Source organism: Chanodichthys erythropterus, chromosome 2 (assembly GCF_024489055.1).
Source record: "Chanodichthys erythropterus isolate Z2021 chromosome 2, ASM2448905v1, whole genome shotgun sequence".
NCBI lineage: Eukaryota > Metazoa > Chordata > Actinopteri > Cypriniformes > Xenocyprididae > Chanodichthys > Chanodichthys erythropterus.
This window is the reverse complement of record NC_090222.1, coordinates 16,359,899-16,385,211: the sequence shown is the minus strand read 5'-3', so window position 1 is coordinate 16,385,211 and position 25,313 is coordinate 16,359,899. Positions and strand designations below refer to the sequence as shown.

Below are 25,313 nucleotides of genomic sequence, written 5' to 3'. Positions count from 1 at the left end.
TTCCGACTATTATTATATGCATTACCATTCAAACATTTTGAGGTCAGTACGATTTTTTTTTTTCTGCTCACCAAGGCTTCATTTATTTGATCAAAAATACAGTAAAAGCAGTAATATTGTGAAATATTATTACAATTTAAAATACCTGTTTTCTATTTTAATATATTTTAAAATGTAATTTATTCCTGTGATGTCAAAGCTGAATTGTCAGCATCATTACTCCTCATGTCATTCTAATTATTCTAATATGCTGATTTGGTGCTGAATCAATATTTCTTATTATTATCATAGCTGAAAAACTGTGTGCTGCTTAATATTTTTGTGGAAACCATGATACATTGTTTTCAGGATTCTTTGATGAATAAAGTAAAAAAAACCAAAAACATTTATTTGGAATAAAAACCTTTGTAATATTATGAAATAAAATGTCTTTACTGTCCCTTTTGATCACTTTAAAGCGTCCTTGCTGCATTATTTTATTTAATACATTAATAATTTATTTAATAATTAATAAAATCTGACTGACCCAAAACTTCTGAACAGTACGATAACTCATAACAGTGATATAAAGTAAAAATAAATATGCTACTAAACACACTTTTATTAAAAAGTTAAATATCAAAATAAATATTATCAAATTAAACTAAAACAAAGGAATATACTCTAACTATGTCAGTTAAGTAAATAATAATTCAAGTAATTTTTCAAGTAATTAATTAGTAATAAAATCAAGAAAAAAATTCCCAAATTATGAACAATAGAATTAAGTGTTAATAAAAAATAACAGAACAAACATAAAAATAATGTAATTAATGCTTGTGCTTAAATAATGCTCAAATGTTTTTACTGTCACTTTTGATGTGTATATATTACTATTGATGTGTATATATTTTTTATATTCTCACACACACACACATATTATATATATATATATATATATACACATATATAATATTGACTTTTGGACATTATGACCAAGTCACACAAGCATTCAAAAGCAGCTGTCTGTCAGTGAGACAAGGAAATGGGTATCGAATTGAGTCAGTACATCTATGTACTCCTGATATAGAACAAAGACTAGTATAATTTTATTTTTGTACTAATTTGGTACTAAAGTACAAGTATTTTGTGTTAGCAAACCTGCTGTAGGACCTGCCACACCATGCAGGTGGTGTCCCGTGAGCCAGAGATGAGGTAGATACCACAGAGATCCAAAGCCAGGCATGTGACCACATCTATACCCCGCAAAAAAACATATTATTTAGCCATCATGACATGCATTCATAATCAAATGCATTATGTAAACAGCAATTTGCACCATGCGTCGTCTGTATGGTTTAAATCAAGAGAGAGCTGATAGTTATTAATTGTTCAGTTTCAGCAACAAAAGATTCAATGACGTGTCTCATTTTCTTTAGGATTTAGCTCCATCAAGCTCATTCTAACGCCTACAGCTGTGTCTTGGCTCAGTAGTACTATTTCGGTTCGTCTACGTCGGACAGACGGCTCTCACCTATGTGACGGCAGATCCTGCCCACCAGCTTGGCCTTGCCTAACATAGTGACCCGCAGGCTGCTGTCCCAGTGCCCCCCGCTGAACAGCAGACGCCCGTCACTGGACACCACCAGCACCTGGGAGCCGATTTCCACCCCTGGGGAGAACGGCCCGCTGAGGAACCGCTGGGTCCTAAAAACAGATCAAACAAAAGGTTAGTACCAACAAACGGGACTAAACATGTCAGCAGGAACAGTGGGAGAACATTTGAAATAGATCAATGTTGTGTTTAAGCATCAGAATCGACACATGTTAGCGAACCACTCATAAATAACAAGAAAGGCTTGGCAAAACAAATTAGCTTTTTACTACAAAGGGCTCAATTTGACTGAAGAACATTCATAGAGATGAAAGCAGCCAAACCACCAGAGCTTAATGCTGTTTATATGCTTCTATAAAGCTTTTGATTATTTGTCCAAGAACCAGTGTTGTCACCATAAAAATGACTTTCTGGCTAAACAAAACCTTTTCTTTAAGACTGTATGACTTCACTGACCAAAAGTCTCTGCACATGGTTATATAATGTGCTCATACTAAATATTTGTGCTTGTTCAAACTTACTTTGGGTTGCTCACAGAGGGGTCTCTGGTGAAGGTGAAGTAATTAGCTATGTTCTTGTCATAGGGCAGCCAGCTATGAGTGCCTATCATTCCATTAGCACTCACTGTCACCTTAGAAACAGGACAAAGGCCATTCAAAACTCAATCGGATGCAGATATCTGTTCTTCAACAAACTTAGGCCACATTCACACAGCAGCAGAAACAGAATATGGTTGTCAGTCCTGTATTTGAGTACTCAATAAGGTTACGTTCACACACAGTTCTATAACCGAACTCACACCAGTACATTTTCAGGACTCACAACCACATTCTCTGAAAATCTGCACTGTGTTGTGGGATTCAGTGTGTGGTTTCGGTAACTTATAGCTACGGAGCTGTGTGTTATCTGAAGGTTTTAGATCCAGTCACTGTTCTCCTCATGTCAGTTTTGTGTTCTACACATGACGCAAATGCTCATTCGTCTCTTGTCAGTCTTCAGTTTAATGAACATCGCCATCTTTGTTATTACTTGGTCACTTATGGTTACTGGTAAGAGAATACAGCCTTGACTCCCATTCAACAGACAGTATTCGAGACGCTACTGTAAGCTGCTGTGTGAACGAAACATTTCGAGACTCCTATAAGTAAATGAAGTTGTTGATCCAAAATCTGACAATGTGAACATATATTTATTGATGTCAAAGACCCACAAATACGATGAACCTTTTGTAAGGGGCCCCCTTCATAAAATATAAATACAGCTACATTACCGTTCAAATGTGTGAGGTCAGTTTTTAAGAAATTACTACATTACAAATTAATGCATTAAATTGATCAAAACTGACAGTAAAGACATTTATAATGTTATAAATGTCAAATAAATTCTGTTGCTCTGAACTTTCTATTAATCAACAAATTTTCAAAACCGATAATAATAAGAAAATGTAATTTAAAATTTTAGAACTTCTATATTGTCACTGTACTGAAATTAATAGAATATCTGGAAAATATTTATTTGGTTTTACGTTATCTGTTAGAGTAACGTTTATTGTATAAACTATATGAGTAACATATTTGATTAAATTCAAATTTATGTGTATAATACTTTTCCAATAAATATCATTCCAAAGCAGTTTTGATCCTCAGTGAGCTGCTAAAGACAGAAACAACACAAACACAAACTATAAATGCTAAAACTAAAACAAATTTTTGTAAAACAATTTTTTTTATTTCATACTGTAAAAAACTAAAGTTGTTAACATGTTAAAGTTGTTGTCTTTTAAAAACAGAATTAAAAATACTGCATTATTTTAAAATTATGATCAATTTTGCATATTTAACAAAAGCCACAAAAACTTTTTTTCCTCTCAAATTTTCCTCAGACTCCCACAGTGGTTCTCAAGGCTCCTCATTGTCCACAACAATATTCAAAGTACCCAGTTGTTCATAATTGCATAAGGATTTTTAAAAAATATGTTGTATTCATAACGTCCACCCCATATTTTTTTAGAGCTTGGAATAACAAGGAAATTTTGATTTATTATAAAAGTTTTTTGTCTTATTTTACATCATTTTATGTCATCTTGAGGGCCCCTTGGTTGGGAACCACTGATCTAGCACCCTCTTGCACCCTCAAATGGCACTTTTCCACTGCATGGTACTACTTGGCTTGGCTCAGTACAGAATGGCTCGGCTCGCTTTACTTTTCTTCTATATAGCATCGTACACTTGTGCCACCTTTAGTGCCGTGGACCTGCTCCTCGTCCACTGACCACGATACAGCCATTTCTTTTTTCAAGTTTTTTCAACTTTTTTCAAGACATTAAAGCAAGTCTGGAAGTGCTGGTAGTGACGATTCTCTCTGACCAATCAGTGACATTTAGTATCGGTTCGGCTCACTCGGAACCTCCACCAAGGTGGTACTATTTAAACAATCCGTACCGTTCCATACAGAGCCGTCCCATGTAGTGGAAAAGCACCAAAAAGTGAGCTGTATCGAGCCATATCGAACAGTACCATGCAGTGGAAAAGCACCAAAACTCCTGGTCTAAGCGATTGATTCATCCTACTCAAATATTAGTGCACCGTGAAATAATCTTACCAGTATGTCAGAACCTGGGATGATAAAAGAGCGGGTTTGGTTTCTGGGCACCACGGCTTGCACTAACGGCAGACCATCACTCAGCACCTACACAAAAACAACATCAAAAACAATCACAACACAAATCGCAGTTTCACAAAAGAATCTCTTTATATCAAACTCAAATTATTAGCACATAGTGCTCAAAAAGTGCCATTTCAGCGCAATATTCAGTTGAAATAAAATACTGATTAATTTGGACTTACCTCCTTAAAAGATCGAAGTTTACTGAGCTGATCAAACAGGTTAGGGGGTAAAATGTCCAGGCGGGCCTGCCGCCTAAATGCGTTCTCTGCTGACATACGGGGAGGATGAGGCTCCTGAATAACACACAGAGGTTTCATGTGCCATATTACCCACAATACATTACACAAATGCCTTCAGACCCAAAAAGTGTTACCAATATTGGATGAAAAACTAACTGAAATAAGTTGAAGTTGAAGCTAAAATGTTTAAATGGAAATGCATAAAAACTAAAACCAAAATTAAGAGGAATTAAACCTAAACAGCAATATAAAAAAACAACCTAATAAAACGACAAAAACTAAGAATTAAACTAAAATGAAAATGAAAACTGAAAATATAAAAATTCAAATGTATAATTTAATTCAAAATATTATTAAAAACTATAACACTGTGCAGACCAGGAAGCTCAAGTATAATTAAGCTTATGCTGAATGGAGATGGAAACATCTGTCTGATGTCCCACCTTGAGAAGCTGACAGGGCGTTTGGCCAAAGTTGCTGATGATGCCTTCCAGGGCCTTGCGCTCGGTCTCATTAGCTATGGCGTCCAGATCCACTGCACCTGACAGCCAAAACACACACCGATCAGTCATATTTTCCATGCAGGAACATGTTTAAACCAATCTGAACTCATAAGAGGCCTCTTACCCTCATAAGTGCAGTAGTAGAAGACATTAAGAGCCTCCACTGCTTCAGGTCCTCGCTGCTTACACCCGAATATGAGATCTATCCACTCGTGCAGGTGAGCAGACACATGCTCACTCTCCTTTAAACACACAGATACACAAGGAGAGTGTGTGTCAGATGAAGAACAAAAGAGTGTGCATGTTTTAAAAGCATTTTTTCCATTAAGTCATTGAACCCGCTTACTGGATATTTATAAGACAACATTTAGTTATAGTAGATTGCATAGTTTTGTTTAGCAAATGTTCTGAAATCAGTGTGTTGAGCATTGTGTCAGTGTCCACACCAAGGCTTTTCGGTGTTTCCTGATGAAGTCTTCACGCGAAGACGCCCAGGGGGGGAGCAACACGTCATTGACCATCTCCTGATTCATTTGCAAGCAGCCCAGATCGAAACCTGCACACATGACATAATACAATTCAAAATCCATTCATTTAACATATTTCATTGGCAGTGTGCTTTTCATCATCGACACACTGACCGTTCATGTTCTGCAGGAACTCTGGGAAGTAGAAGAACTCTGGGATGAGCTCCTTCACGTCAGCTGGACTCTCCATTCGTGCCTGCCACGCTGCTGCTACTGAATGAAACTGCCTATCGGCACAATCAAACCTAAACACACAAGCAATCACTCACATAAGAGCAGCCCAGGCACATGACAATGTGCATGATTACTTAAAAACCGTCAGGTAAACAACACTGCAACCTAGTGGTCGTTTCTAAGGAGTGCCAACAAACATGATCGTTTATTTACAATATTTATAATATTATAAATATTTATAACATTTATAATTTGAGGTCGGTTATCTACATTCCTGCATGGATACTTAGTTTTATAGTTTTGGAGTGTAAAAGCCATCAATCTTACTTAAATGATCAATTAGATTTGTACTTGAAATTTTATTTAAAAAGGACCTATTATGCTTTTTAATTCATTTTTAACTCTCTTAAGGCCTGGTTGAATTGCATTTGTATTGTGTTGAAACTAGTGGTTATAGTAAGGGGCATGACATTTCTGAAACATGCTCGAAGTGGTTGACCAATCACAACACACTGGTCCAGCTGACCAATCAGAGCACATTGCGCTTTTCAGAAGGAGGGGCTTTAAACGGAGTGTTTCAGACAGACTTGGAAGAGAGGTGCTGCAACAATGTAAAATATGTGAAATAAAATGTTTGTTTTTTTCACATTCAAGCATGAAATCCTATTCTAGCAGACCCCAAAAACAAAATTAAGACTTTGTAAAAGGGCATAATATGGCCTCTTTAATAATATTATAAAGGTTTATAAAATGGTTAGTTCCTGTCCTTGATTCTGACTGGTCAAAAATGGCTGTGACCGCTTCACCCAACGGTTCTGTGCATCACTACACAACACCCTTAGCAACGTAGTTTATGTACGTTCTCAATTATTACATACATATGTTATGTATGTTCTCAATTGATATTGTTCATTGAAGCTACTGTATTATGTAGAAGAGTATTGTGAGAGATTGAGTGAGCGAATTACCTGCATTCAGATTTAGTATTTTCCCTCAAGTCAGTCCTATGTTCATAATAAAAAAAAATCTGTTTAAATGTCCGATGTATTATCCTGTCCTTTTAACAGTTCAGGGGTTTTCCCGTGACTGACAGCGCTAGTCAAAGCATTTGTCAGTTGCGTCTTGTTCCGTGTTCACAACAATTCAGTCTTTTCAATGTAAAAGTCTTCGCTACTGACTGACACGCTCATAAAGACAGTCTTTGCCGCCATCTAATGGCATAATAATGTAACTTCTGTTGCTGTTCACGGTCAGGGACTATTTTTTCCGGCGGAAGGAAGGCTTTTAGTCAAAATTTACTTCATGAAAGTTGCATTAATACATATTTTTGGCTTTAATATTTGTATTGTGTGGAAACCATTATATAAAAGCAATAAGGTACTTGAGGCTAGTGCTGTATTCGCATCGTGCCTAACAACACCCTTCAGCCGTGACTTATTCACGATACAGCACTAGCCTCGAGTACCTTATTGCTTACTTATGAGTTAAATTTACCTTTGTACCTTTGTAACAATCCTTGGAATGAATAAAAGTCTTCAGTTATACAAAAAAAATCCTGAAATTCCAATGTGGCCCAAAGCAAAATTAAGCACACCCTTGAGCAGGGGTGTCCAATGCTGCTCTTGAACCGCCAACGTCCTAAAGAGTTTAGCTCCAACCTGCCCCAACACACTTTCCTGAAAGTTAATCTTGAAGACCTTGATTATGTGGTTCAGGTGTGTTTGAGCTAAACTCAGAAGGCCCCCAGGAGCAGGATTGGACTTCCCTGCCATTAGCTTGCAGAATTTGCCCAGTGGTAAGACTGCACTGGTGTGTGTGTGATTGTGTGTGTCTTACTTGCCGCTCTGGAGCTGTATATGTAATGAGGTGAAGGGCTCTGTGCGGATCATGTAGTGCATGACACCGGCAGCATTAGAGTAGTGTGTGCCATAATGGAACTTATCGATAGTGCCTGTTGGGTCCTCAAAACTCTCATACCTATTCAAACAACAACAACAACAACAACAAGACACATAGCAAGTCAGCTGTAAGACAAAACATTCTACATTACACTGCTTTATCTTATTAAAGATCAAACTATTATAATTTCCTCATTTAAATCTATTTATCAGATATATAGATATTGACTTGTGGTATTGTTATCCATCCATGTTATCCTTCTAGTTTTGTCATACACATTCTTTTGATAATGAGAATTCCACAATAAGGACCACAAGGTTGTCTCACTTCTCCCTGACGTTCTGTGCATGGCGAGAGTTGACAACACCAATGGGTTTGGACAGATCTCTGAAAACTGCTGGGTCTTCCAGATCCAATTCAGCAGACGTGTAGTCACACAACACCCAGGGGAACTGAGAATAAACAGATGGGCATGAAGAAAAGAGAAGGCCCGTGTGACTCGTACAATATCCATTAACAACACCAGAAGTGTCAGTCTTGCACATTTAGATTTTTCAGCAAAATTGATTTTAAATGCATATTTACTATTAAATGTATATGTAAAGTGTTATATAAACATTTAAAATAAAATGAAATAAAGTTATGAATGAAAAATACTAAACTAAATAAAAAATAAAATACATAATTAGAATCAACCGAAAAACTAGGTAAGCTCCAACTTACCGGCGATACTACACAGGACAAAAAACAAAAAATGAAACAAAAAACAAAACAAATTGAAATGAAAAAATTGAAACAAAAACACAAAAATTGAAACAAAAACAAAAAGCAGAAATTTAAACGAAACAAAAAGAAAAAAAAATAAACAAAAAGACAAAATAAAAAACAAAAACAAACAAAACAAAACAAAACAAAAAACAATGCAACTCTGTGAGAACTCACCACTGGATACTGGGATAAATCATTGTATGTGCGACCAGCAATGGTGTTGAGCTGCATCAAATATTCAAAATTAGAGATCTCTCTGCAAACCCATCTCTGCAAAAGGAACAAAAATAAAAATAAACAATAGTTTTTATTATTATTATTATTATTGGTCTTTTTAACAGTTTTTATTGGGAGATTCAATACAGAGGGAATAGGAAATTATCGGGAGAGGAATGGGATCGGGACACAATGCAGAACGGATTGCAATCAGCATCTCCCATGTAAGCACCACGACTCAACGTGTCTGGAGTATGTGCTAATCACTTGGCCATGGCTCTAAACACGGCTATATTTCTGAAAGCATGCTTTTTAATTCCCCACAAAAATGGAAAATATTGGCACTATGAGCCTTCTTTCATATAAGACGTACGTGAGTCAGGTTGGAGGCTTTCAGGAGCTCCTGAGGAGATCGAGAACCAAAGTAGAACAGATTGGGCGGTCTGAGACCCAGGATCCTGGAGTAGACTTTGTTTCGCACCTATGGGAGAACCCAAACAAATATGAAAACACTAATACCTCAAATGCCACCAATGCTTGTGGCCATCTACTATGTGTCCTTTTACATTGTAGTCTCTCCTAGAGCACAACAGTTGTGTCTGTCTAGCTCACCCCCTTCCTGAAGTTGATGAAGTAGTGTGCCTGGTCAATGAAGAACAGCTCTAGTGCTGATCTCCGCAGGTTGTATCGCCTCAGGTGGACCTCCCTTAGCTGTGACAACGGCCTCTTGAAATCAAACCCAATACCTGGATGGCAGTCCAAAGCATACATATTATAATCATGAATCATATCTCATCCAATACACTACTGGTCAAAAGTTTGAAATAATATGCTTTAATGTTTTTGAAAGAAGTCTCTTACACTCACCAAAACTGCATTTAATCTAAAATATAGTAAAAAAAAAAAAAAAATACAATTTAAACTAACCATTTTCAATTTTAATATATTTTAAAATGTAATTTATTCTTCTGGTGGCAAAGCTGGATTTTTAACATCATTACTACAGTCTTCAGTGTCACATGGTCCTTCAGAAATCATTTTAATATGCTGATTTGCTGCTCAAGAAGCATTTCTTATTATTATCAATATATTATTATTACAGTTTATGCTGTTTAGTATTTTTGTGGAAACTGTAATACACTACCATTCAAAAGTTTGGGGTAAGTAAGAAAAAAAAGAAAGAAATGAACACTTTTATTGAAAATAAATGTTCTTTTGAACTTCTATTCATCAAAGAATCCTGAAAAAATGTAGAGATAATAAGAACCATTACTAATCATCAATATTAATTAATCAATAGTAATATAATAATTGATCTAAGTGAGCACCAAATCAGTATATTAGAATGATTTCTGAAGCATCATGTGACACTGAAGACTGCTTAAAATTCAGCTTTGCATCACAGGAATAAATTACATTTTAAAGTATATTAAAAATAGAAAACAGTTACTTTAAATTGTAATAATATTTCACAATACTGATGTTTTTACTGTATTTTTGATCAAATAAACTCATCATAAGAGACTATTACTCCAAACATTTGACCAGTAGAGTGTACAAATTCATTATGTGAACAATGACAAACAAAAGAGGTTGGGCAATATTACGGCATATACAATGCAAGCAGCAACTCACCTTCCTCTGTCTCCTCTTTCTCACTGCTGCCATCGTAGAAGTACAGGTGGTGTGTTGTGACCTCCAGACGACCTGGTACCACGGCAACAATAGTGATGAGCTCACACTCCTCTGAGAGCACCAACTTTTCTTTCTGGCTCTCCTCCTCACCCTCTTCCGCCCTGAGGAATGACACACACCCTGCTAAACATATGCTCGATCACACAAAACCCGGTTGTTCAAGTCTTTGCAGGCACCAAAACGGCTGAATCATTGCTAAACTGATTCGTTCAAAGACACTGATTCACTCAGGAACAAAACACCACTACTGTGTGTCACTTGGAGACGTGCAACAGTTGATTTTGCTCTGACTTTGTTTTGAAAAACGAAAATTAGAACCTGAAATAAGTAGTAGTGATAAAGTTTATGTACGGAAATTACTAAAACTTCAAGGTAAATAGAATCCCTTATATGGAGTTCATCATATTTGATGGTTCTATGCATCAACAAGTTCGATTTAGATCTCTTGGTTTAGAGAACTTACTTAAAAGGTTATTTCTGACAATTCTGTCATTAATTACTCACCCTCATGTCGTTCCAAACCCGTAAGACTTTTGTTCATCTTTGAAAAATTTGGACTAAACCACTTAATTCATATGGAATATGAATTAATGAACTTTTTGAAGTGTCAAAGTGTCAGTTGCGTGGCAGTCTTTGGAGGGACAGAAAGCTCTCAGATTTCATCAACAAAATTAATTTGTGTTCTGAAGATGAACAAAAGTCTTACGGGTTTGGAACGACATGAGGGTGAATAATTAATGACAAATTTTTCATTTTTGGGTGAACTAAGATGGGTGAGCAGAGTTCACTCACTCATCAAGGAAGACAATTTCCTCATCTTCTAGTTTGTCATCCTCCATGTCACTAACTTTGGCTTCCTTGGCAACAGCAAGAGGGATGGGCTCGGTCGAGCTGCGAGGGCTATCGGCTCCTGCAGGAAAAAAAAAAACCTCCAACATATAAATATTAACACTGAAATAACAAAGAGTTCAAGTGGAGAGAGATGATTTTTAAAATTGAAATAAAGAGTTGAAAAAAATTCAGAATGTTAATTTACCAGCAGTCATTCTGAGATCTTTTACTCCCTAATGATTTATTCAGTATCATTCATTCATTAATACTCATTTAGCAGATTACAGTACAGGTACATTCTCCACAGTTCTACTAACCCATGTTATCTCTCAGTGCACTGGCATCACTGTGGGAGTCAAAGTTGTAGTTGGGCACCAGCTTCAGACGCATTTTAGAGTAGGTCTCTGCACTCGACAGTTTCCATTTCACCTCTGGCTGAACCCTGAAACACAAACACTTCCACTCAGTCCATCATTACACATACCCCAGTAAAATACTTGAATACACAATATACCACTGAACCTCACTTCAACTCTATTTACGATGGCATTGTTATACTGCTTCTATTTGCAATTTTTATAATTTAATACATTTTTTAGTGACCTAGAAATTAAAAATTGTCAAGCGATTACATTTTTAAATCTATTTAACTACATGATATGGCGATTAATTAATCGAATTAATCACAAATCAATTAATCGCACATCAATTTTGACTGAGAAATTACCTAAAAAATAATTTAAAGTCATTATTGTGTAAAGCATCAAATAAACATTACAAAAAGTTGCTTAAAAAAAAAAAATATTTTATTTGATTCAAAATAGAATTTATTACACATAAATCTTTGGACCATGAGGTTGAGTAAATAATGACTGATTTTTCAGTTTTGGATGAACTATACCTTTAATGTTTTTTTTTTTTTTTTTTTTTTTAAATAATATGGAAATAAGACATTATTTATATATAGAAATTATTTATTATATAAGAAACTAAAACTGTCAGTAGGTGGCAGTAAATGTCTTAATGATTAAAGGATTAGTTCACTTTCAAATTAAAATTTTCCTGATAATTTACTCACCCCCATGTTATCCAAGATGTTCATGTCTTTCTTTCTTCAGTCGAAAAGAAATTAAGGTTTTTGATGAAAACATTCCAGGATTATTCTCCTTATAGTGGACTTCAATGGAGCCCAAACGGTTGAAGGTCAAAATTACAGTTTACAGCGATCCCAGGCGAAAAATAAGGGTCTTATCTAGAGAAACCATCGCTCATTTTCTAAATTTTTTTTTTTTTAAATTTTATACGTTTTAACCATAAATGCTCATCTTGAACTAGCTCTCTTCTTCTTCTCTATTAGAATTCCAAAAGTGTAGATACTGCTAAGTGTATTACTGCCCTCCACAGGTCAAAGTTTGAACTAATTGTTATATACTTGCACTAGCATATTGTATATGACAATTTAGTTCAAACTTTAACCTGTGGAGGGCAGTAATACACTTAGCAGTGTACACTGCAGTTACACTGCCGGAATTCAAATAGAGAAGAAGAAGAGAGCTAGTTCAAGATGAGCATTTATGGTTAAAACTTATATAATTTGTAATATTTTTTAGAAAATGAGCAATGGTTTCTCTAGATAAGACCCTTATTTCTCATCTGGGATCATGTAGAACGTTTTGAAGCTGCAATGAAACTGTACTTTTGACCTTCAACCGTTTAGAGGCCACTGAAGTCCACTATATGGAGAAAAATCCTGGAATGTTTTCATCAAAAACCTTAATTTCTTTTCGATTGAAGAAAGAAAGACATGAACATCTTGGATGACATGGGGGTGAGTAAATTATCAGGAAATTTTAATTTGAAAGTGAACTAATCCTTTAAGTCATTGAGTCATTCATTCATTCGATTTGTTCAAACGGCTGATTCTCTTTATGAATGGTCCTTTGAACCATTGGTTCACCCAATTCATTCAAAATGCAGAGTTAGAAATGAAATGCTGCAGTGTGTTGCTTGGAGAAGAACAATTGTGCTTTGTGATATAGCATCTAGGCCTATATCATATGATGTAAATATTAGACAAAAACTCATACAGGGGCAAATCTAGGGACATTCTTACTTTATTCTATATCGTCATCAGTCAACTGTATGAAATATCAGATGACCTACATAGGTCTGGGGGCGGGGCAAGTGCGTTAAATGTGTTAATAATTGTAACACGTTATTTTTTTACCATAACTAATTTATCTAATGTACGCGTTAAATCGGCAGACCCTATATATATATATATATATATATATATATATGTGTGTGTGTGTGTGTGTGCATGTGTATATTGCAGGATTATCTTACAGCAAACAATGAACCAGACCATTTAAATGTTGAGCAAGTATCTCACTGGCTGCCGAATCAGCAAAGGCCAATCAGCTTATGCCATGTGTTAATGATGAGATGTAAAGGACCTATCAGCTTGTGCTATCTAGACTTTAATGAATGAACTACTGTGTGTGTGTGTATATATATATATAAAAAAAAAGTTAAACGCATGCAGACCTGAGTGCCCATGCTCCTCTCTCACTGCTCAGTAATCTGCGCAGTGATTTCCAGTGCCTCACCACCACCGCCTGCTGGCCGTTAATCATCTTCTGCACAGTGTGGTAGCGGCTGTTCTCTGTGCGCACTCGTTTTAGGTACGGGTCAATGATGAGCTCCTGGAAAGAGAAGAACACAAACAGTCCATGTTATTAACTCATCTGTCATCAACACATATGTTGTGGGACGTGCAATAAATAATCCCAATATTCCCGAGCAGTAGGCACTCATGGTTTGCTCCATGTGTGGATTAAACCAGCAATCTTTTCTTTACCAGCCTAACATATCGCCTCTGTAATGGAATAACTGGGGTTAGCAGACACCTGAAATTTGGCTTTGCAGTCAGAACGGTCCTTGTCTCTTCTCTGCGCAGAGCTCATGAGGTCATCAAAGCACGAATTCCAAAAGTTGGACATCAGGTCGTGACTCTTTCCAAAAGTATCTAGCTCATACTGCTGCATTGTGGGCTCCACCTACAGGCATACATTATGAAAAACATTTCACATGGTTTAAAATTTCCTGTTACTGTTAACACATCTATGACCACACATCAGAAATATATATTAATGTGTACATTTCATTTTTGTAGAATTGTTTGGAAAAACATTAATTTAATTTATTTTAATAATATAATATAATATAATATAATATAATATAATATAATATAATATAATATAATATAATATAATATAATATAATATAATATAATATAATATAAGTACAAAAATTAATACTTGAAACTTAATTACATTATAAATGCTTAAAATGTATTTAAAATTATAAAAAATATTATAAAAATATTAAAAGTAAAAAGAACAATAACAAATCAATGCATATTTTAATAACTTAAAATAATAATTTTAAATAATTTTATAAATGCATAAAGTTTATCTAAAATTATTAAAATTGTTTAAAGTGAAATAATATCATAATAACACATTAATACATAAAATAATTTAAAATAATAATTTAAAATATTTTATAAATGCATAAAGTTTATCTAAAATTATTAAAATTGTTTAAAGTAAAATAATATCATATAGTAGCAAATTAATGCATAAAATCATTTAAATAATTGTTTTTATTTCATAAATGTATACAATATATTTAAAATTATAAAAAAAGAATACAATTCAATAAAATTACATATTATATATTATGCTTATTCGAATAATATAATTTGTTTTTATATTATAAATGTATATAATATATTTAAAAAATATTAAAATACTTGATCATTTAAAATAAATTGTACACATTAATAATATAATTAAAATAATAATTATTGATGTCTTCTATTCTTTGCTTTCATTAATACTAAATATGTATTAAATGTACTGTATCAACCGTTAAGATACAAAGTTAATGAACATAACGCATTTTAATGCTGAACAATCAAAACACACACATTTTTCTATCTCTCTTCACCTCCCCTCACCTAGATAGATGTTTGGGCATATTGTAAAACCTGGTTTAGTTCCCGATTCAAGGCATGGTAATATACCATGTGATTTGTATATACAAACAGTCCAAACAGGGTAGATTTATAACCGCACAGTCACACTCCAGCCTTTACAAATCTTCTCCAGGTCACTGTGCCGTGATGTCTGTTTAATTTAAACGCATGGCTTGTTTTGGATTTGTGAGATGAGGCGAATAAATCAGAATTTTTCTGTCTTGTTTTGGCACTGGATGAACAAAAGGGTCTAAATAAAGAGTTCATCACTACAATGGAAGCGGATTAACCGTCAAAGTGCCCTCACGCTAAAACAAACACACGTCCACGTGTTTTAGAGAGAGCTCTGAAATCAGTCGAACAGCTTTAGGTTAACAAAAATGAATCCAAGGTGATTATATAATATGCTACAGATGTGAACGTGGGAATGGGTTATTTCAACAAAAAAAAGGTGCTTTAATCCTTCAGGACTGAACTTTGTGTGAGATGATGAGCTTATCTCATGTTTGACTGAGAATGAGGGCTGAGAGACTTATTTTTGTCATTCTGCATCCAAAAAAGGTAAAACAAAACAGGTTTGTGGTAACATACTGACAAGTCTACAGCGGAGAAGCTGCCAGCTTATCGTAAGGTAAACAGTCTAATTGGGTGTCTGCTAAGCTGTGTGTGTGTGTGTGTGTGTGTGTGTGAGGAAGATCGGGCTGTACTGACGTGGTTCTGGAAGAACTGCTGCCACTCAGCAGTGCTGCAGTAGTTCTGGAGGTCCTGGGCGAAGGAGGGGCTGCCGTTGGTGGCGGGGAGGTTGGGGAGCATATTCTGAAGGGTGGTGCGATCCGCATGCTGGTCCAAAAGCGTTCGGACGATGGGCACCAGCGGGCTCAGCAAAGCCTCGGCGCCCGGGTCTGAACCAGAGTTTGCTGGCCAAAGTGGTGCACCAAGACGACCCAGCAGAAAACACACCTCCTCCCAGGACAGACATAACACAGTTTGCAGCAGGCTATGAAGCTTTAAACATGCCATCTCACACACCTAAGAGAAACAAATTGCAGATATTACATGTTACTGTCATGATTTTGGGATTGTGTTTGTCTTTTTTTTCTCTTCCCATTAGGATTTTATGTTGATATCTATATTGTGCAAGTATCTTGAGTATGATCAGAATGGCATGTAATCATATTATGTATTATTCCTGCTGTATATACTATACCAGTGGTTCCCAAACTTTTTAGCTTGGAGTACCCCCTGAAGGGATTATCATCCTTCTGCGTACCCCCTCTCTTCCACTTCGACTGCAGTCACACCTTTACCATTAAGCGACAATATTTGCCCCCTAAATCGATTTTCCAGTGCATTTTTTTACCTTTATGAATAACTTTATAAAATAAATAATGTTTTAAATAAAAAATGTTCAATGAAGAAATATGCAATGATGGTAAAGCTAAGTAAAACTTTTAAATATTAAACTAAAACCGCCAGTAGGTGGCAGCAAGTCACTGTTTTTATGAGTGAGTCATCGAGTCATTCATTCAGTAACGAAGCAAGTGGCTGTGAATGAATCATTGAATCATTGACTCTCACAATTCGTTCAAAGCCGCAGAATTGTTCGCGAAACACAGACGTGTGTTGTACGCGATCAATCATATGCATGTTGCTTGTGTGGATACAGTCATTTTTGACTGCAAATGATGAGGTAATTTGATTAAATGTACTGGATTTACGACATTTTGGCAGTTAGAAATACATACTCGATTTTAATATTATTTTAAGTTAGAATTAAATGCTACTCAGCATTCGCGTACCTCCTTTTGTCACCTCACTTACCCCAGTTTGGGAACCACTGTACTATACTATACTATACTATACATACTGCAACATAATATGATTTGTTAATATTATGCTGTATGTACTACGTACTATTACACATACTGTAATATAGTATACTGTATGCTATCTACAATGCTTACAGTATATACTATTGTTTTGAATGTGAAGCAGTATATAGTACAGTATAGTATAAAGAATATTAATGAATTTTAATTTTTAATTTTAATGAATGAGATATATACTATACTAGTATAGTATATACTCTATACTATATTTTAGCGGTGTAACTTTGTTTTAAAAAGTGGGTGGTACAATACAATGCTATATATGTACAAAAAGAATTGCAGGATAAATAACATCACAAATGTCCAGAAATCAGTTTCAACAATACATTAAGTTTAATTGTTCAACAAAGAACTCATGTCTAATGTGAGTTTCATTCTTAAATCTAATATAATACAATATATTGTTAGTCCCGATATTCTTCACATGAATAAATACATAGATCCGCTATCTGCTATCAATGTTCATGTGCCCTAATAGTCTGGTGGTAAAACTTTTGTTAAGCATGTCAGAGGTTCTGGGTTCTAATCCGCCCTTGTATAGTTTGTTCACATTAAACCAAAAATGTTCATCAATGACTGTATATCAAGAGCAGGGACACGTTTGTGTTCATTTTGTTTTGTGATTTCATCGAATAGAGAGTCTCCGCAACGGCATTAAGCGATAGATTGAAATACTATTACACTACATTGCAACATTAAATATTTGAAATGGAGTATGATGCAGTCATGTGACAATGTAGCATACTGTATTTAAAACGCTTTTTATTGTTACATAATGCATTCTGTATCAGATTAAACAATATTAGGCAGTATAAAGTATGTATTGTGTAATATGTAGCAAACAGTAAGCTATATGAACTATTCTATTAGTTTACACTATAGTGCATTGTAAAGTATGCATATTCTCTGTAAACGGTAACGCTGTGCAGGGTACTGTATCCCACAATGCCTTGCATTTGACTTGTCAAGTCTGACAAATGAACAGGAGAATACCAGCCTTGATCATCAGACAGGATGGAGTTAATAATAAGCTATTATTCCTTTCTGAACACACAGTATCTGAAATCATGCTATGCATGAATCTCCAGGGATCTTCTCGTTAGTCTTGTTTATCTACTCGTGTTTGCCTCTTGTCTTTGTCTAGGGTTATTTCTAAACACGGCTTTCGTGGTGAGTGGCACTTAGTTGTCAATGCTTATTATAGAGTTCCTGTGAGCACAGCAGCTCTTTATAAGAGCTCATAAGCTGAGCCATTTTCATTTTATGGTTTTAAGGATGCATCAGTGTTAGCTAATTTATTCTTTGATCCAATTAATAATTGCTATGAATATTCACATATGCCTTATGGTCAAAATTAAAGTGCCCTTATATTGCTTTTTAGGATATTACCTTTCATGCAGTGTGTAATATAGCTGTTTGTGAATGTAAAAGGTCTGAAAAGTTTCAAACATCAAAGTGCGCAACAAATGTAGTTATTGTGTACCAAAAGAACTGATTCTGAATTGCCTGAATAGTCATCCGTAACTCCAGTCTTACTTGAACCTTACAAATTTGCATAATTCCAGCCTGTGGTCGTCATTGGCTGTCCGTGAACAACTTCTAATTTGACCCACCCTCAAACACTGTAGTTGTAGCTGAGGCCTGGAAGAGTGGTTTGTGTTGTCGACATGTTGAGAAGACACCGTTTTCTGCGTTGTGAAAGCAACTGTAGATATGCTAATGGGCATTTTGTTTCCGACACGTGCTGTAGGCGGTAAACCAATCGCAACAGACTGGACCATCTGACCAATCAGAGCAGAGTACTTTCAGAAAGGAGGGGTTTTAGAGAGAACAAATCTTTGAACAAACTGTTAGAGGTGATGCTGCAATCTACTGTATGTTATGAGAAAATTTAAGTGTCGGACCCTAACAAAATCTTTTTTCCTAAACAACAACTGAATTTTTAGAATTAAGGCACATTACACTATAGGTAATAGTTACAAGCTTCTGTATGTGTGCTGTATAAACAGACAACCAGTCTATAGGAAAAAACATTCATGAACAACAGACTGAAAGAAGCACGTTTTCCTTGCCCCACAGTAAGTCAGTTCCACAGTCAGTTGATATGATCTAATTTGAGTGTGGGATGGGCTTGAGTGAGTCTGGAGAAGAAAGATAAAAAACCCACACATCTCCATATACGGACATCTGCTCTCCACTGGAATGAAATGAAGCTACTTACAAAAAAAGCTCTTTAAAGCCCAAAGGTATATCCAATAATCCTGAACATGACCGTGGAAAATGTGTGTGTGTTTTTAAAGACTCCACCTGTAGAAGGGAGTATAACTAGCGTGCAGTTTAAACAGCATACTTTATTTTTATTTAGTTTAGTTTGACACTGTCATAATCATTCAGTTCATCCCACATAATCAGCTAATAAAAAACACATTTGTAAATGTCAAAGAACAAGAATTTTATAAAACAACCTGGGAATCCGTGGTTTATCTAGTAAGACGGGTGTGTGTATGTGTGTACCTGTGGGTTCTGCTGCTGCTGAATGTATCCAGTGATGATACGCAGGCCAATCAGAGACATCTCCTTGAGCTCAGCAGACCCCGCTGACCCGGGGGTCGTGTGCCACGCCTGAAGCCTGTCCAGCAGATTCACCACACCTTCAAAGATCTGCCACGAATATAGACACACTCTTATACTCATTCACAAATAAACACAAAAAAAACGCAGCATCAGAACAAAGTTTCCTTAAAATGAATTTGCACACTTTTAATTTATATTACATATGCAACCCGAATTCCGGAAATGTTGGGATGTTTTTTTTTTATGTGTTGGGATGTTTTTTTTAAACTTGAATAAAGTGAAAACTAAGAGACTTTCAAATCACATAAGGCAATATTTTATTCACAATAGAACATAGATATCATAACAAATGATTTTTGTCTCAAAAAAGTTGGCACGGGGGCAACAAATGGCTGAAAAAGCAAGACATTTTGAAAAGATTCAGCTGGGAGAACATCTAGCAACTAATTAAGTTAACTGACATCAGGCCTGCAACATGATTAGCTATAAAAGGGATGTCTTAGAGAGGCAAAGTCTCTCAGAGAGTACATAAAAAGATTGTGGAATACTTTAAAAACAATGTTCCTCAACGTCAAATTGCAAAGGCTTTGCAAATCTCATCATCTACAGTGCATAACATCATCAAAAGATTCAGAGAAACTGGAGAAATCTCTGTGCGTGAGGTACAAGGCCGAAGACCTTTATTGGATGTCTGTGGTCTTCGGGCCCTCAGACGACACTGCATCACTCATTGGCATGATTGTGTCAATGGCATTACTAAATGGGCCCAGGAATACTTCCAGAAACCACTGTCGGTAAACACGATCCGCCGTGCCATCTGCAGATGCCAACTAAAGCTCAATCATGCAAAAAGGAAGCCATATGTGAACATGGTCCAGAAACGCCATCGTGTCCTGTGGGCCAAGGCTCATTTAAAATGGACTGTGTTCTATGGTCAGACGAATCCAAATTTGACATTCTTTTTGGAAATCACAGACGCATCTCATTTTATTTTATTCAAATTTAAAAAACATCCCAACATTTCCGGAATTCGGGTTGTATGTTTACAAACTCAAACCAAACCGCATCCTGTTATTTGAAATCTGATTAAAAGCAGATTTTTTGGAATGTGCATCAACGGTCTTAATGATCCGTTTCCAAATACAATTATTTTTGCTGACAGATTTGAAAGCCAAATTGGATTTGTGTGCAATGTAAACATCCTCATTCTGGATTTCCTCCAACTTTTTTGTCTCAATCACTTCTGGATTTGAAATAAGAGTGTGTGAGTTATAAAATCTATTGTCAAAGTAAGAATATATCAATCCATTCCCCACCTTCTCACTCCATAGTGTTTGATTGTCAGTGCCCTCGGCAAATAGGAAGTCCTGGAGCAGTCTGAGGAGGCGAAGCAAAGAAGGCACATGGTGCAGAGACACACCCTGAGAGTCCCTCAGATCTGACAGAGACGACTCCAGCATCATCTCCAACAGACTACAACACACAAAAGACACATGAGGCATCTGTAACACCCCCAACAGCTTATAATGTTTGTTCACAGCCACAAAACAAAGAGAATACAATTTGTCTTGAACAAGTCATCTGACAGGCAACACCCTATGACTTAAAGTAAAAACAAGCTCTATGGTAATGCAATGCTCGAGCCACACCAAAGAAAAAAGGAACAGCCCAGTAGTGCAAAGAACTTCTGCCCTCCAGTGATCCCCACCCTGCCCTCATCTGAGCCAAAGGAATCCAGAAAACACTTTAATGTACGGTACCTCCCTTCAGTCTCAGATCTCTACTGGATTTCAACAGCAGTTGTTCTCAAAATGGCATCTTAAAGAGGCAATATTATGCCCTTTTACAAATTCTTGATTTTGTTTGGCCTGCTAGAACAGTCTGTCAGTAATGCTCCATTTAGTTCCAGTTTCTATAAAGCCCCTCCTTCCGAAAAGCACAATGTGCTCTGATTGGTCAGATGGACCAGTGTGTTGTGATTGGTCAACCGCTTTGAGTGTGTTTTGGTAATGTCAATGTGTTTTAACACACCATATGCAACTTAACTAGGCCTCGCACCCCTCCCCCCATTATTATAATGAAGAATATTGTGACGTATGTTCCCAGAATAAAACTCAAGACTACAATCGAGTTCAGAAACAGTGCTTACTGACAGAGAAACTTTGTGCTTTGTAACTTTGCAGATCTTTTTCATGTTTAAACAGCAACATTACACACTAAATAAAGTTGAAAATATATAAAAAGCACAATATGTCCCCTTTAAATCAAGCCTTATGAAGCATAAAGCAGAAAGATGCCCATTTCTGTGCAACCAATAGTTTGGTAGCTAGAGTGTTTTGTGTTATTAGGGCTTTGCTAATTGGTCCAAATCAAAAAAAGCCCATCCCCAAGTGTGTAATACTAATGCAAGTGTATATCAGTTTTCTCGGTCATGCTACGTAAAGAATCTTCAATCCAATTGCTTAAAGTCAAAAAAAGCTTGAAAGCTTGAAGTCAGATCTGCTTCTAATGAATCAACAACTGATTTTTCCTTTTTTGGAAACGATATGTCACTGTTTGTGTTTCATCGCACATTTAAAGTCTCTAGCACATCTCTTCTCAGCAAGCTGCACAACTTGAGGTATCATTCAAATTCAGATGCAAATTTAAATACTTAGGGTTAAGGGTTTTGTTCAAAGTTCATTCAGTTTGAAAAAGTTAAATCTTCAAAATTCAATCAGTCTGAAAAAAAGTCTTCATTTTAGCTCTCTGAGACAGATGAATTGTTAATGCAGCATTAAAAGCATTAAAGTTTTAAGTTTCTGACCTGCGTTTGATGTCGTCAGGTGGCCGCACCAGTTGGCATGACGAACCAAGCTTGGTAAGGACAGAGAACACCTGACCCCTTTCTCTCCATATCACATCCTCAGACCCCTCAGTGCCACTCCATAGCACAGAGAATACGATGTTTGTCAGCAAATTACACAACTCCTCCTCTGGAGCCTAATGGGGGGATAGAGAGGCAAGTTATTAATCAAAGTTTATGGGGGGTCAGAAACATCTCGTATTTCATCAAAAAATATCTTAATTTGTGTTCTGAAGATGCGCAAAGGTCTTACAAGTTTGGAACGACATGAGGGTGAGTAATTAATGACATAATTTTCATTTTTGGGTGAACTAACCCTTTAAATAGGCTGATTTCAGACACAGACAGGGTGTTCAGCATGTACCTGTGGGTTGGATGTGTTGGAGATGGTGTCTGTGGGCGGTTCCGTGCTATAGCTTGTGTCATCCAGAACGTTGGATAGACTGGAGCTCTTGCGTGGTCTCATGCCTGGGAAGGTCTTACTGTGCTCCAGAGGAGAAGGAGTCTCTGGTTGACTACCCACAGGGGTCTGGGGTCCTTTTTGGAGGCTTAGTTCCATCTCAAAGGGTAAGTTGAAGGGCGATTGCGGCTGATACACACTTTCATCTTCCTCTAGCAGGCGGGACGATGCTGGAATATCCACAGTGTTGGACAGGGAGGATGAATGACTGCTTTGTTCTCCAGAGTCAAATGGCTTAAAGTGGAGGGAACCGTTCTTGAGTTGTTCGGACGACGGGGGAGACTGGGAGAGGTCAGAGTAGCCCTCTGACGCATCCTGAGCTTCTTCCTCCTCAAACTCCTCTTCATGGCGGGTATTGAGGGAGATGTAGACGTTCTGCCGAGCGTCCTCCATTACGCTGTCCTCCCGACGGAAGACGGTTCTGGAAAGAACGGGGTCCAGCGCAGTGGTGGGGCTGGATAAAGAATTGGATTGGCTGAGAACACGAGACTCGTAAGATTCTTTGACGTAGAGTTTGGTGAGAACATCCTGCCAGCCTGATTGACGAGCGAGCTGCTTTACATACTCTTCATTGGAGTAGATCAAGTGGAAGAGCTAAAGGAATGAAAGATGGAAATAGAAATGTAAATTAATTAATTTAATAATTAGTAATTTAGATGAGAATGTACAGTCAGGACAGTCACTACATACATGTTTCAGAAAAGGGCTTTGTTTTACAGTGTTTCAAACATGCACTGTCAGATGGTGCACTTATGAATGGGAGAAAGTGCAACACATAATATGGCAGAATAAGTCCCGCCTTCTAAAAAAGAGCCAATCGCCGATTGTTAAAGTCATTGTGTCAGTGCAGTTGCCGTTAGAAGCTTTGGTTCCTATAGAAACAGTCAGGTGAACAGCTTTGGAAAATTTGATGTTTCCCATTCAAAGAGATAAGAGCTGCACTTGCATGCCCGAGAGGCGTTTCAAAGATGGCCGCTGAGTGAAATGACTTGTCTTAAAGGATTAGTCCACTTTCAAATAAAATTTTCCTGATAATTTACTCACCCGCATGTCATCCAAGATGTTCATGTCTTTCTTTCTTCAGTCGAAAAAAAATTAAAGTTTTTGATGAAAACAAACCAGGATTTTTCTCCTTATAATGGAATTCAATGGAGTCCAAACGGTTGAAGGTCAAAATTACAGTTTCAGTGCAGCTTCAAAAGGCTTTAAACAATACCAGACGAGGAACAATGGTCTCATGTAGCGAAATGATCGGTCATTTTCGAAAACAATTCAACTGTATATGCCTTATATTTTCATCAATGTTTTCATCAAAAACTTTCATTTCTTTTCGACTGAAGAAAAAAAGACATGAACATCTTGGATGACTTGGGGGTGAGTAAATTATCAGGAAAATTTTACTTGAAAGTGGACTAATCCTTTAAAGGGACTTTGATTACCTGAGAGATTCATTTTGTTCGGCAGTGTGAAATGATGATTTGTAGTAGTCAACATGAACATACTTATTATCATGATATCTTGTTCTAAATAATCAAAAGTGCTTTTCTTAACCAGTTATCGCTATGCTGAGTTAGCAAGCTAAGCTCTTAGCAAGTTTGCTAACCACAGGCTAACTGACAAACACAAAGAAAGGGAAAGCTACAACACCAATTCATTAATACTTTCCTACCTTTCACTAAAAGAGAAAATATATTTCCCTTATCCTGCTGAACCCCCACCCTCACCCCATCCCCCCAGCTAAAACCAGCCATAGGTTGGCTACTCTTAGCTGGTTTAAGTTGATCAAGCTGGTCTCCCAGCCCTGCCAAGTTGGTATTCATCTGGTTTTAGCTGGTTGGGCAACTGATCTTCCAGGCTGACCAGCTAAGACCAACCAGACCAGATAAAGAAGTGGTCACAATCCTCCTAAAACCAGCTATGTCCAGGCTGGAAGACCAGATAAGACCATCCAACCAGCCAAGGCTGGTTTTAGCTGTTTTTTTTAAGCAGTCACTCACCTTTCGACAAATATCTAGTCGTACACTGAGATCGGCGCGATGGGACAGATATGCCACTGCCAACAGGTCTCTAAAATTAGGAGTGGGATCTGCACCAAACAGACAACAAGACAGACCAATCAACACCTGAAGCATAAGTTGAAAACTACTGCCCACCTTTTCTTCAGTTTACCTGTGGCGAGCACCTGCTCATACAGACATCGCACAGTTGCCATGGTGATGGGAATGTCTCCAAAGGAGCAGACCAGCCCAAGGTAACTGGAATCCTTAAGTTTGATGCGCAGTTTATTGCGCTCAGGTACACGCTCACTCTTCAGGACTTTATACATGACCTGCAGAAGAGCAGGAGAGATGTGCTCATTTCACACTGAAAGAAACTGATCTCACTGTGAT

General features: G+C 36.7%; 1 protein-coding gene across 4 annotated transcripts in view; it reads right to left on the bottom strand.

Annotated features, from left to right (window-relative positions):
• The window catches only part of nbeal2 (neurobeachin-like 2), an 84,130-nt gene that overhangs the window by 4,290 nt on the left and 54,527 nt on the right, over nt 1-25,313 (bottom strand). For 3 of the 4 annotated variants that reach the window (XM_067402479.1, XM_067402496.1, XM_067402488.1), the window contains 26 exons: nt 25,093-25,252; nt 24,921-25,009; nt 22,828-23,517; nt 22,425-22,600; nt 20,935-21,091; nt 19,559-19,705; nt 15,867-16,184; nt 14,023-14,172; nt 13,661-13,818; nt 11,431-11,555; nt 11,075-11,192; nt 10,223-10,383; nt 9,200-9,333; nt 8,961-9,068; nt 8,546-8,641; nt 7,931-8,055; nt 7,541-7,681; nt 5,645-5,775; nt 5,450-5,559; nt 5,128-5,245; nt 4,944-5,041; nt 4,441-4,554; nt 4,196-4,282; nt 2,116-2,225; nt 1,514-1,686; nt 1,141-1,235 (listed from right to left, as the gene is read on the bottom strand). In XM_067402479.1, the coding sequence (XP_067258580.1) occupies nt 1,141-1,235; nt 1,514-1,686; nt 2,116-2,225; nt 4,196-4,282; nt 4,441-4,554; nt 4,944-5,041; nt 5,128-5,245; nt 5,450-5,559; nt 5,645-5,775; nt 7,541-7,681; nt 7,931-8,055; nt 8,546-8,641; nt 8,961-9,068; nt 9,200-9,333; nt 10,223-10,383; nt 11,075-11,192; nt 11,431-11,555; nt 13,661-13,818; nt 14,023-14,172; nt 15,867-16,184; nt 19,559-19,705; nt 20,935-21,091; nt 22,425-22,600; nt 22,828-23,517; nt 24,921-25,009; nt 25,093-25,252 (4,089 nt within the window). Of the gene's footprint in view, nt 1-1,140; nt 1,236-1,513; nt 1,687-2,115; nt 2,226-4,195; nt 4,283-4,440; nt 4,555-4,943; nt 5,042-5,127; nt 5,246-5,449; nt 5,560-5,644; nt 5,776-7,540; nt 7,682-7,930; nt 8,056-8,545; nt 8,642-8,960; nt 9,069-9,199; nt 9,334-10,222; nt 10,384-11,074; nt 11,193-11,430; nt 11,556-13,660; nt 13,819-14,022; nt 14,173-15,866; nt 16,185-19,558; nt 19,706-20,934; nt 21,092-22,424; nt 22,601-22,827; nt 23,518-24,920; nt 25,010-25,092; nt 25,253-25,313 lie in introns of those variants that run through there. The other variant, XR_010896563.1, reaches the window with a different exon arrangement.